At 38.1% G+C, this 14,037-nt stretch overlaps 1 protein-coding gene across 1 annotated transcript; it reads right to left on the reverse strand.

Moving 5' to 3' along the window:
- Nucleotides 1-762: 762 nt before the first annotated feature.
- LOC135475125 (nucleolar protein 9-like) lies at nt 763-13,617 on the reverse strand. The gene is made up of 11 exons (XM_064754880.1): nt 13,455-13,617; nt 11,425-11,874; nt 11,003-11,101; nt 10,427-10,583; nt 9,768-9,957; nt 9,024-9,152; nt 8,169-8,315; nt 4,274-4,507; nt 2,607-2,872; nt 2,301-2,368; nt 763-1,129 (listed from the first exon to the last, which is right to left on the reverse strand). The coding sequence occupies exons 1-9, from the start codon at nt 13,600-13,602 to the stop codon at nt 2,627-2,629; spliced, it is 1,800 nt and encodes a 599-aa protein (XP_064610950.1). The 5' UTR covers nt 13,603-13,617; the 3' UTR covers nt 763-1,129; nt 2,301-2,368; nt 2,607-2,626.
- Between the last annotated feature and the right edge of the window lie 420 nt (nt 13,618-14,037).

A 14,037-nucleotide genomic window follows, 5' to 3' on the forward strand; every position in this document is an offset into this window, starting at 1 on the left:
CCGGACACTGTGTGTTTGGTTGGTTAACTCATTGCTTATTTCAGTACAGATATTGCTATTATGACTTTCTGACGCTGCACTTTGATGTCAGGGAAGTGTAAAAATTTATTGATTTATTGCTGGATTTAAATCTGCAATCTCAATGATCATGGGCTAGAGAAGGTCTGGTAGTGGCTATTTATTTGCTTTGCCACCGATGACCATAACGATTGAATGATTGATTGATGTTTTACGCCATACTCAAGACTATTTCATTTACATGACTGTAGCCAGGCAGGAAACCCATGACAACACAGAACACTGGTGTAAGTCCATAGGATATAGGTAGCCATAAAGAACAATGATCCGAACTAACTTTCCAGATACTCGCTCTGTAGTTAGTTCTACCTTTAACTTTAAATACCGTAAATGTATTAAAGTGAAAATCCTGAATTACAGTAAATCTCCTTGAATTTCATGGATTTTTTCACCAACGAATTACCATGCTGTTCAAATTCTGGGGAAAAATTTTATGTGATTCACAGCAAATCACATACCTGTACCTATCATCAGCTGGTCACCCTTTTTAACTGCAGTTTGTCTAAGTAGAGCAATTAGTTGCCGGAAAACTCAGTGAAATTATAGATGATTTTACTGTAAAAGTAGGGCCTACATAAAACCAAGTTCAATGCCATACACTGGTTAAAAAAAATATTGACAAAATTATCTCTCACTTCACTTTCAAATTATTTGAAAAGCACCAAGACATTAGCACATTCTTCAGAAATACATTTATTGTCATTTGACCTGTACAGCAATGCATCGGGTATACACCACATAGTAAAGAAACAGGACATGGAAAGATCCATTTTTCCGAACGCTTCCAACAACTTGTTTACATTTCTCTATTAGTCACAGTGTAATGTGCTCAAGAAAACATTTCTACTAACAAGGGTCACTTCCTAAACTTCCTCTTCTTTTTAGCAAACTGTTTATGTGATTTTTGTTGTTGTTGCTGCTGCCATTTTCCGTTAGGCCTGTTCCTATTCCCACTGGCCTTGTTCCACTTTCCTCCCGAATTCTTGTCATCCAGTTTCTTGGTCTTCACTGTGAACTTATCACCGATATCAAACGCAGAATCTTCTTCATACTTGAAATAAATAACATGAATTATCATTAAACAAGATAACTTTCAACTAAACTCTGCCCTTTCACTATTCCATGTTGCTAGGCAACTCAAAGACTAAAGGTCAAAAGTTATGTTCTTCCACAATTGAAATGGTCCACTTTCAGGAAATGTTGAAAATCAGTTTTTCATAAAAAGAAATGAGAAATTTAATGTATGAAGTAAGCCTTGAAATCAACCCTAGCATTCATTCAACTCATCCAAAAAGTCTCCTACAGGCTTTATTATCTGTGGTGACAGTAAATGATGCAATTCCACATTAAGCCAGAAGCACTAAAACAGAATAAATCAAACCCTTAGATTTGATTGATTTATTTATTTCATTGGTGTTTTACGCCAAACTCAAGAATATCTGAGAGATGATGGAGCACTGTGGAGGGAGGAGACCAGACAGAGCCCAAGGGAAGTCCACAGCCATCTTCCTATTATCTTTGTACAACAATGTAAAGCTGATTCAACCATCACGATAATTACTGTTAATTAGTAAATCCTGTTAAAAAACTTTTTTCTGTATGGTGAGTTTTATGCTGCCAGTTCAACACATACCCTTATTCATTTCATGGGGATCTAATTTCAGTAGACTGCATATTTCAGTCAATGTATAGGATCTAAATGCTGTCCAGGACTAAATGTAAGTTATTCATGTTGTTTAATTCCAAGAGTTCCATTGCTCTTAGAAAGCCACTGATTTGAATGGTGATTTGGAAGGCTGCATTTTATTCTATGGGGAAAATGTAACTTTTAGCACCTAATTCATTATTTTCTGTTCTTTATTTCCTTTTATTTAAAAACAACCTTTTAGGACAAGTACACTAATCAATGTCGATCCACTTTATTGTTGGAGGAGACCATGATTAGAAAACAGTGCCCTTTGTCAGTTACAAACCTCCTGACTCACAAATCACAGCTAAGCCAGAAGGAGCTAGATACCAGCATACAGCCTCACCGGTCAAGGGCAGATATCTGCTATAGGAGCAATGCTTTAGTCTAGCTTGCCATCAACTGCAATATATCTCACTCTTTGATCAAGACACCATAAAATATCTTAAGTGTCCTTTGTTTGCAGCAAAGAAGTAAATGTTAGCCTCTAAGTAGCTGCAATGCAGAGTCCAAATTGCTTTATCTCAACCCATACCTGGTCAGTGACCCTCAGTGATGTACTTCCACTTCCTTTTTCTTTCTGGTGTTTTTTGGGGCCAGGGCCTGAAAAAACCAAAAATATTTCATAATATTTTTTTTTCTCTGTCCAATGTCTAACCTAATAATAAAAAAAGTCTCAACTAAACAAGAACACATTTAAGTTCCTAAGGACAACTGAACAATTTTACACACAAAAAACATTTTCTCTCCAATCAGGCATTTGTTTGTAAATGACAGAAATCTTGTGATTTTTACTTTTTAGACTAAGACCATTATCCTTTCTATATTCACAAACACGTACGAGATTCTTGCAACAGGTCTTCAAACATTTTGCGTTTTTTTTATCTTTGCTCCTTGAAGTTCTCGCCAATCCTTCCGTCTATGAATGAAATGATAAATGGCAAAGTTCCGATGCATGAATCTGCCAAACTGGTCGCCTTGCAACTTGGACTCGTGTTTCGAGAGTTCTTCTGCCAGGCCAGTCTTCTGTTTCAGAGATGAGCAGTCCCATATCGTCTGTAATGCCCGACTGCCATTCTTACTGCACGCCAACTCCAGGTAACAGCCCTGCGTAAATAAGACCATCATGTTGACAGAAACTTGAAAGTACATTTCAAAATGTCTGTGAAATAAAACTATAATCTTTTCACATGATATGCAGGCTGTATGACATGCTGGTCAAAGACATACTGTATTATCCACATCACAAACAAAACAGAAAACATACCTTCAGCCTCTGTATCACCTGTGTTATTTAGATCTTACCTAGCCGCACATCAAACATAAACCGGAAAACGTACCTTCAGCCTCTGTATAACCTGTGTTATTCAGATCTTACCTAGCCGCACATCAAACATAAACCGGAAAACGTACCTTCAGCCTCTGTATCATCTGTGTTATCCAGATCTTACCTAGCCGCACATCAAACATAAACTGGAAAACGTACCTTCAGCCTCTGTATCACCTGTGTTATCCAGATCTTACCTAGCCGCACATCAAACATAAACCGGAAAACATACCTTCAGCCTCTGTATAACCTGTGTTATCCAGATCTTACCTAGCCGCACATTAAACATAAACCGGAAAACATACCTTCAGCCTCTGTATAACCTGTGTTATCCAGATCTTACCTAGCCGCACATTAAACATAAACCGGAAAACGTACCTTCAGCCTCTGTATAACCTGTGTTATTCAGATCTTACCTAGCCGCACATCAAACACAAACTGGAAAACGTACCTTCAGCCTCTGTATAACCTGTGTTATTCAGATCTTACCTAGCCGCACATCAAACACAAACTGGAAAACGTACCTTCAGCCTCTGTATCATCTGTGTTATCCAGATCTTACCTAGCCGCACATCACAAACAAAACAGAAAACGTACCTTCAGCCTCTGTATAACCTGTGTTATTCAGATCTTACCTAGCCGCACATCAAACACAAACTGGAAAACATACCTTCAGCCTCTGTATAACCTGTGTTATTCAGATCTTACCTAGCCGCACATCAAACACAAACTGGAAAACGTACCTTCAGCCTCTGTATAACCTGTGTTATTCAGATCTTACCTAGCCGCACATCAAACACAAACTGGAAAACGTACCTTCAGCCTCTGTATCATCTGTGTTATCCAGATCTTACCTAGCCGCACATCAAACATAAACCGGAAAACGTACCTTCAGCCTCTGTATCACCTGTGTTATCCAGATCTTACCTAGCCGCACATCAAACATAAACCGGAAAACGTATCTTCAGCCTCTGTATAATCTGTGTTATCCAGATCTTACCTAGCCGCACATCAAACATAAACCGGAAAACGTACCTTCAGCCTCTGTATCATCTGTGTTATCCAGATCTTACCTAGCCGCACATCAAACATAAACTGGAAAACGTACCTTCAGCCTCTGTATCATCTGTGTTATTCAGATCTTACCTAGCCGCACATCACAAACAAAACAGAAAGCATACCTTCAGTCTCTGTATCATCTGCTCTTTGCAATTGCCAGAGACACTGGAGCTCTTGTAGAAAGTGTCCACAATGTGGCTGCCGCAGGGGTTACAGGCCAGCTGTACTAACTGTACAGGGTCTAAACTTAGCAGGCTGTCCACTGCGGGACTGGGGTCCTCGAACCGTAACATATGTTGGAGGATCACTGAGCCGTGCAAGTTCACCTGGCTCAGGGGTGGCTTCAACGGTGCTGGCTGAATAGAAAATCCAACAATTACATCAAAGCTCAGACACACACATCTGTACTGTACTAACAGCTCAATTTATTTATTTATTTAAGTCAAGAGTTTTTTCCCTTTATTTCAAACCTAAAGGCGTTCAGTTGCAGGGTGGATGAAACTGACCGGGTAACCAACTCATCTATGTCAAGTTACTGAGCATACTCGTGGAAGGCAAGTGGTTCTCAACAAACCTTAGCCTGTACAGACTCGACAAACAGCCACTATCACCTTTGTCTGCCCACTGTCACACATGGTGACAGAAAGGCCACAGACTGAGTGCGGGCAGCGGAATCTACAAATTCCCTGGCAGTGGGTCCATCACCTCAATAATGGCAGTAGCATAGCTGCACACCACTTCATAGCCACATAGCAGTACACTCTTCTGAACTAAAACCTCAAAATGAATTCAAAACCCATCTATTCAACTGCCACTTGGACACAATTTATTTGATTGAATGCTTAATGACATATCACATACTTTAACTTTTACAACAGAAATACACTGATCCCTCGAAATTACGCGGATTGATTTACGGTGAAATCATAATTTACAGGATAGTGTGGAGTCCCTCGTTTTTTCTTTTTTCTGTTCCAGTATCAAAATATTCACAGGAAAAAGGGCAAAATTGTTGTGACAAGTACGTCTTTAGGCATCACTTTTGGCCAGATTTGAGTGTATATGGAGTTTTTATTAATGTAAATTCGTATTACCATAAATAAAGACTGCGCTGATAATCGTAATCCTATTGTACGTAGGTAAACAAAGAAACATGCTCGAGCCAGAGTCGATGAACAAACGTGATTTCAGCTGACACGCTTCCCTTGACCCCAAGTTGTTTATTTTTATTTTCTAAAGCTGGAAGATCCATTGATGAAATCTAACATGTTGCCCATGTCTTTGGTAATCTGGTGGCTCGACATTCTGCGAAAAATTAAGTATTCTCTTGGTATGTGGCACTCTCCGTTTGGTGTATTTAGCGTACAGTATATTTGCTGAACACTGAATGGTGGAGAGTTAGTCAGCGCAGACAAAAACTGTGAATCTCTTTATAGTTTAGGTTTCTTTCAAATTGCCATGACTCTCACCTGCCTGAGCAGTGGGAATTTGAATGAAGGACGTTATCAATCTGTTCAACTGCTACGTAAATAAATATGGAAATATATGTATTTTGCAGTAACCTTTGCTCGACCTACAATGACTTGACAAAAGTCCGCCTTTGTGTTTATTTTGACTGACTGATTTGTTGTCACCAGTCCAGTGATATAACAATGTGTCGCCACCATCTTTGATTTCTTACACATTGTCAAGGCAGATAAATTTCTGTTCTCTTAAAAATACATTATTCCATAAAAAACCCCAAAGAATTCTTGATATACCCTTGTCATGCAGGTGTAAAGTTCACCTTTCTTGAAGATAACAGGCCTGGATCTCGATTCATGGATAAAGCAATCAATTCAGTAATGTTAGGCTCGGTAAATCAGTTTAGGCCTACAAGTACTGGTGACAATGTTCCATTATTTCAAGACTTTATAGTGAGACATGCAATAGTTTTTATAATTGGTACTGTTTTATTACATCGGGTATGGTAAATGGCCTAAAGTTTCGCACCTGAGTTACTGTCGTTTACTTTCGCACAATTTCAGTTGAAGGCAAGATAACAAAAGAGAGTGACCAGTTGCCCGCTAAGAGCCCTCATCATGCGATGAATAAGTCTACAAATGTATATTAGCTAAAAACGAATTTCACCAAGAAATATCTGTCATCAGCTTCCTGTGCCCATGTCAATCTACTCGCACATTTTGTTTCTCTACAGTTGGAACTGTCCTCCTATTGCAGGCGATTCCTTTCCCATGTTTTTATATCAGGAACCTCCATCAAACACAGGAAACGTACCCCAAGAGAGGTTTCCGCCAGTGACACATAAGATCACTGTCCTGCCTTTCAAAATCACGTGATTGATGGGCAGACACGTGGAAATTTTGAGTTCTTTTGATTGTAAGTGACTTGTATCTACATGTAGATAAAACCAATCCGTATAATTAAAATTTCATCTGAGAGGACTCAATTAAAAATTACGTAAATTAAGTATTCTTGATTATGAATGATGGGCGGTAGTTGACAGTCTTTCAAATTAACAACGAATAAGAAATGTTTAGTTGCAGCAGTGCAAATCCACGTGTGCAGGTGTCGCTTTGATCGCAATTTGACATCTTCATCTCATCTGCTGGTAGGGCTAGTTAGCAAGTATGGATTTGCAGTATGCTAAATTCTGCTACAGCTTTGTATACAGAGAGCCCTGCAGTTTAAAAACAGATATTTGACAAGACACTCCATATGTGTAAAGGTAATGGGTAGATACACTAAATCTCTACAAAATTTTGGAGATTTTTCTCCCAAATTCCCATTTATCTCACCATAGCAATAATAAAACAATCAACCTGTTGCGAAATGCATGTACTAAAATCATTATGATTAAAACTGAGGAAAACATGAACTGTTGTTGGTAGGAGCATAGACTAACTGCTCAGTGAAACGTGAACTGTTGTTGGTAGGAGCATAGACTAACTGCTCAGTGAAGCATGAACTGTTGTTGGTAGGAGCATAGACTAACTGCTCAGTGAAACGTGAAATGTAGTTTGTAGGAGCACAGACTAATTGCTCAGTGAAGTGTGAGCTGTTGATGGTAGGAGCATAGACTAACTGCTCAGTGACACCTGAACTGCTGTTGGTAGGAGCATAGACTAACTGCTCAGTGAAGCATGAACTGTTGTTGGTAGGAGCATAGACTAACTGCTCAGTGAAGCGTGAGCTGTTGATGGTAGGAGCATAGACTAACTGCTCAGTGATACGTGAACTGTTGTTGGTAGGAGCATAGACTAACTGCTCAGTGACACCTGAACTGCTGTTGGTAGGAGTATAGACTAACTGTTCAGTGAAGCATGAACTGTTGTTGGTAGGAGCATAGACTAACTGCTCAGTGAAGCGTGAGCTGTTGATGGTAGGAGCATAGACTAACTGCTCAGTGAAGCATGAACTGTTGGTGGTAGGAGCATAAACTAACTGTTCAGTGAAGCATGAACTGTTGTTGGTAGGAGCATAGCCTAACTGCTCAGTGAAGCGTGAACTGTTGATGGTATGAGCATAGACTAACTGCTCAGTGAAGCGTGAACTGTTAATGGTAGGAGCATAGACTAACTGCTCAGTGAAGTGGAAGCTTGTTTATTACATTTTTGAACTGTCAGTATAATCCCCAGAACAACCCTGATGCTATCCTGCGGCACTCAGTAACAACCACAAACAACACAATGAATCCTGGGATACACTTTCTGAGTTCCACGGCAAAACATTTAGGACATTTACCATAACTCAATCAACACAAGTACCTCAAATTCTTGTCAGTAACATTTCGATTTCTGCTTATTCCAGCCATTACAAATTATCTCCCTTGTCAGGATTTAATTTTGCGTGGACTGGATTATAACATGGTATGAATCTTTTGCGTCCAAATGAGTGGGATATTTCCACGAAACAGTGTATGTCTAATTGAAAACAATGACACACCTTTAAAATATCTGATACTACGCCTGGTGGGATTTTTTATGGTAAGTGACCACGTGTGTTTCTTCACCTTACCTTTTCAATACTGGATTCTGACATTTTCCCACCTTTTGGGCTGTCTGTATTATAAAGCACTTCATATGTGGAGAGTGAGGAGAGAAGAGGTACAATTGATTTTCGCCTTTCCTCTGGTTTATAACAATGAAAAGCTTTCTGAAGGTGCTGTCAAAATACAAAAGAGTAAAATACACACAAACATTTCTCTTTGTGAATGCAAAACGAAGAAATTTTAATTATTTATTTGATTGAAAAATACTTCACTTATACAACTGCTGCCAGCATTATGGCAGGAGGAAACCAAAGCTAAGAAATATTTACTATGATTAAATAACTGGACTGTTAATGAACTGAATGTTTAAACTTGAATCAGGACTAAACTGTAACCATGGAAATACAATGAACTGAACAGTGTTCAAGACAGAAGTCAAGATTTTTTCGTTTTTTTGACACCCAGGTTCTCGATAAATTTATTTATTTACTTGATTTGTGTTTTACGCCAAAATCAAGAATATTTCATTAATATTAATGGCAGACATTGCCATGTTCAGACAGTAAGCCAAGAGCTGGACTCAAACTCACAGTGACCACATTGGTGAGAGGCTCTTGCGTCAGTATGCTGCAGTAGCAAACAGTTGAAGCTCCTCGCTCTGAACAAATTAAATGTACATGTAATTCAATAGTGGAACCTAACGCGCATGTGTGTCTCTGAACTTTGGATCATTGACTCCCTTCTCATTTCCTACAAGTATGGCAGGCGAAGTAATGAGAACTGATGCTCTGTCTCATGGGTCACTGCTGTTTAGTATAGCTCAATGAATCTTTACTAAAACATCATCAAGATTTTTTCTTTCCTGTGAAATACATTTTTACCTTCACAAATTTGTCCTGACAACACGCCAATCGTTGGCAAGTTTCTGCCACTTTGCTAATCACCCCCAAATGATGAATAGCTAAGATGTCTTCAATATGATGAGACAATTCCTTGAATAAAACCTTAAACTGAAACAAAGAAAACATGTTTGCGCATTCTCTACACAACTTCAAACAAGGCCATTATAAAGTAAACAAAAAATACAGAAAAATTTAATAACGTTTCACTTAAACAGTTCTCTGTGTGCGAATGAGATGAAAAAACAAATCAACCAGATTTTTCTGTTTCACAAAAACTGAAGATACTGTAATGCTGCAATCTGAGTATAATGGAATCTAGTTCCAAATCAAAGCAACATTTTCTCACTTGATTCAATCCAAATTTGGATGACATTCCAAATGCACTTAGTGTAAATGTTTTTGATGAACTTAAGAACAGTCCACAGTACAAAGTAGATGTGATCAGCATAATCTCTCATATATCAGCTGACAGCATATCAAATTTTCATTAGAAATCCCCTTTTATCATTAACATGTAAAATTCTAAATCAGACACAGGTCACAGTACTGTTTGGCTTAATCCATATAACATAAATCCTACAATGCACGGAAATGGCTGGTAAACATTATCAAAATATTTACTACTGTGATCATGTATCTTTCTGAAGTAATGAAGAAAAAATGTTTTTTAGACTGAAAAAAAAAAAACAAAAAGAAAAAACAAAACAGAACAAGATCTGCTACCTGATTGGAATCCTTAATAGTGGTAAAGACTTTCTGAAGAACAAAGTTGGCCTGTGGGTCAACGGCAAAGAGAAGAGCTTTGCCCTGAAACAGCTTTGTCATCATCTCCTGGTGAACTGTTTCAGAACTAAGAGCAAGTAACTGCTCCATCAAGTATGAGCCGGAGACATTCTGAACCAAAGGAGGCAGCCTGTAAAAATTCAAATATTATTAACATTAAGTTAATGGATTCAGAAACCATCTGCAATTTTTGCCTAAATACACGAAAATCAAATATTATGCAAAGTACCTGAAGCGGTAACATAGTAAATACTGAAAATTAAGAACCAAGTTTAGGCCTAGAAAAGATGCAAAGAAAAATTAAGAAATCTTTGCTGTACATTTGGAGGTATTGCATGGACAAAATCACATCTTTAACTCATGTTCCTCAACCGGGGTGAATTGTAAATATCCATGTGAACTGCATGAATACTGACCATGTGTAAATTTATATCATGGTTAAGATGCATGCAGATGTTGAGGGAATCTGTCCAATACTTCACAGACAGACAGTCCATTTGTGATGTATTGCTGGCACTGTGGAGAGTTGAACTTTCCACTAAGTATAGCATCAACTTAGCTTAGAATGTATCAAAATCAGGATATCCACGCTAGCTTACCCAGAATCCTCTGTATCTTCAGCAGATGTATCAGACAGCAGGCTGGACACCTGCAGGATTTTCTGACAGTGCTCCTGACACAGCTGTGGATTTCTTCTGTGTAACACCAGCAATAATGTCTGGATCACAGTTGTGGACAAGGTCTCTGTAAGGCAGCCTGCAAAAAAAAACAAAAAAGAAAAGTTGGAAAAAAACACTCGTTTCTATATAACTTGATTGATTGATTTATTGATTGGCTGGGGTTCCAACACTAGCCGTATTAGTATGACAAGTAATAAATGACTGAAAAGGTCAGAGGTCAAATGGATTGGAATTGAATCCTTTTTAAGAGCTTGAAATAAAAAAGTTGACCTCGTTTTAAACCCAAGTCATCATATAGAGATCTTTATATATTTATTTATTTCACACAAATAAATAATTGTATTAAAATGACATGAACAAAATCTTATACATTAACTTTGTCATGTTACAGGGTTTAAACACATTTATATTTGAAAAGTAGTGATACTGTACTGCAAAAAGACACTGCCAATTCTTAAAATAACTTTACATGTAAAAACAAAGCCTATTTCTTACCTTCCAAATTATTAAGGCTCATGATATTATCTGTCAGGGTGGATAACTTCTCTTTGACTGGTTCAGGCATGTCACAGGGTTTAAACATCTCCTTTTGCTCTACAGAGAAACAGTAGTCCAGGATACTTTCAATTAGAACTTTATAAATAAATAAATAAGAGATCTTACCCAGGTGTTGGCTGACTTCAGATTACATTGATTTCATACCAGTATTTAGGATATTAATGTTATGTTATGTTACCAACCTTCACACCTTATTTAAAATTGCACTTGTAAGGTGATTTTTTTACTTGTATTTACCATTTCAACACTGGAGGTGACTATTACAGCAGGAAAAACGTAAAAGTTGTCATCACAGCCATAATTTTACACTGAATTACTACATGTAACTAAAATTTCACAGGTTAATGAAATAAACAAACCTTTATTTTGACCTCTGGATAGTTTACTGCGCACTAATTTCTCCTCCACACTGACTCCGCCCACCACTTCTAACAAAACCCTGACAATGTGACTAGCATACATGTGGCTCACAAACTGTTCTATGTGTTCTTCAACAAAATCACACAACAACAGAAGCAATTGTTCGAGAGTCTTCTCATCTTTGTTGTTGTCTTTGTCTCTCAGAGTGCTCTCCCCTGATTTTGAGAGGTACCCTGGTAATGTCATCAGTAGTTTCTGCAACACATGGCTGGCAAATCTGTCTGTACAGACAGTGTACCAGTCTTGGCTAAAGGCTGTAATCAGGCATCGGACTTGGTCCTTGTCACACAGAGTGATAAGATCTTCTATAATTCTGCTGGCTGTCTGGTTCTGAGCGACACTGATGGCCTCCTCATTTAACTGTGATACAACATTGTTGACAAATAAATCTGAAAGACAAATGGCCCACTAGGGTGAATTGGGGTGTGAATTAGGGCATGAATCATAATGTTTATTTATTTACTTCTGTTTTACACCATACTCAAGAATATTTCAATTTCGGCGGCCCAGCAGTATGGTTGGAGGAAGCCCGTTGGAGGAAACCGGGCACAGCCATGGGAAACATATGGACGGAGGACCTGACCTCACAGCACCCGCATCAGTGAAAGGCCCCTGAGTCATTCCTGACACGCTAACATCCTCAGCCACAGAGGGACCTAATAATAATAAAACAATCAATTAAATGGAAATTTACTGAGGTCTGGAAATCATTACATATTTTGTACACACTGTTAAATTGGCTTGTTAAATCTATTTCTTAGCTGCATCTAAGCAGTTCTGTCAGTGTCTTTAAGTTGTTTCTGTGGGTCTGTAGATTGGTCAAATTTTTGATATCCTATCACTTTAAAATGGTGTCAGAGTGTAAGATGACAGGAAACACTACTTTTGTTTAAGCAAGGCAATGAATAGAATGGGCTTGCAGACACAACGATTATTAATCAAGTAATACCTCAGGTGTATGAAAAGATAACACACAAAAGTGACAGGTGGGAGGAGAGGGCCAAGTTTGTGTTCATTTGCTGTTTATTACAATAATTGACAAAGTTAAACAGTATCTTGCTCAGCCCATATTTTAGTGACTTTTTACAGAATGAACCACAGTCACTGTATCTTACAACAATTACATGTTCAACTTAAAGCTGCAGCCAAAGCAGTGAGAGCTAAACACTGTATAACAGACTAGGCCTACTAAAAGCCCAGCAATAACAACACACACCTGTATACCACAATTGGGTAAATATCCACAATTGGGTAAATATCCACAATTGGGTAACTATCCACAATTGGGTAAATGCCAATATCCCATTTCATATGCCTTACACTTTACAATTTTGCAAATATATATGAAGACAATGCTTCCTTGTAGCAGGCTAACAACAAATCTATTGTGCTGCCTCACTGGACCATGCAAAAGATACCAGACAGGACACCAGACAAGACATCCCACCCTGTACTTTGTCTACCGCCCTTATACTGAGCGTCAAGTGACAAAGTGCAAACTGTCAGTTTTAAAGCAATTTGTATGACATGAGCCAGCTTGTATTCCGCAAAGACTATGATCATTTGACCCTCTGGCAGTTGTAAAGACTAGGCTGATGCTTTTGTTAGCCAAAGAGCCCTACTCGGAAGTTAAAAAAGAAAAGCTGGTTAATCAACGATAATCACACAGCAGCCTACACTTAAAACTCCCCGACCATCTTAGTGCATTCCTGGATGTAAAAGCCCCAGAAACGCACATGTCACACAATATTAAGAAGTTTGAGTGGCAAATATATTATCAAGAGCAGAGTGTTGACGGATGCTGTAAATCACATGGATTACGGAGAACAGTTCGTAGCTGACATGTATAAGGGAAACTGATGAGTTCGAGGCCATTAAATTATGCTTCAAGATAAAGCAGGTAAATATAATTTTCTTTCATTCACTAGAAAGGTGAACTGTAAGTTATCTCCCAAACCAAGGTTCTCACTTTTATCTTCCTCGTTATCAAAGCCGCCATCAAGTGACTGCGAAACACGTCGATAATAATTTAAAGTTTCTTCCTTCAGAACTCCAATTTTCACTTTAGGCTCTGTGTCAGTGGAGGAATTCTGTTTGAATTTGCCCATGATGATCATCTTATCTCGGGCAAAACATTTCATCTCAAATCACGTGTACTGAGAAAATAATTTTGTGGTGTTGCTAGCCGCGTTTCGTAGCCGGCATGGACCCTTCTGAATATCCAATTGATAGATTCGAAAGTGGACTTCCAGTGTATTTCATATTCATTCAATAATTTTTAATTACTGGTTCTGCAAGAAAAAATTTTAATTTATTTAATGTTAATAACATGTACAATTAATTATTTGGCCACAAATAATAGGCGAACACAATTGGTCCATGAACAACTATGTTTTTCTTGAACAGGTTAGTTATTTTGAATATTAGGTAATATTTTATTACTTTTATTTATCGAATAGGAAATAAAATAAATACTTTACAACGATGTTTAACTGGCATGGCAATTATAATAAAACAGCTCAAGTGCAATTTTCGAGGGGTACCAAAATACG

This window comes from Liolophura sinensis, chromosome 9, assembly GCF_032854445.1.
Source record: "Liolophura sinensis isolate JHLJ2023 chromosome 9, CUHK_Ljap_v2, whole genome shotgun sequence".
NCBI classification, from domain to species: domain Eukaryota; kingdom Metazoa; phylum Mollusca; class Polyplacophora; order Chitonida; family Chitonidae; genus Liolophura; species Liolophura sinensis.

Coding starts and splice junctions, on each gene's coding strand:
- LOC135475125 (XM_064754880.1), bottom strand. CDS start 13,602: ATGATCATCATGGGCAAATTCAAACAGAATTCCTCCACTGACACAGAG. Junction 11,102..11,424: donor ATCCAGAGGTCAAAATAAAG/GTTTGTTTATTT, acceptor GTTTCTCTGTAG/AGCAAAAGGAGATGTTTAAA. Junction 2,873..4,273: donor AGATGATACAGAGACTGAAG/GTATGCTTTCTG, acceptor TTATTTACGCAG/GGCTGTTACCTGGAGTTGGC.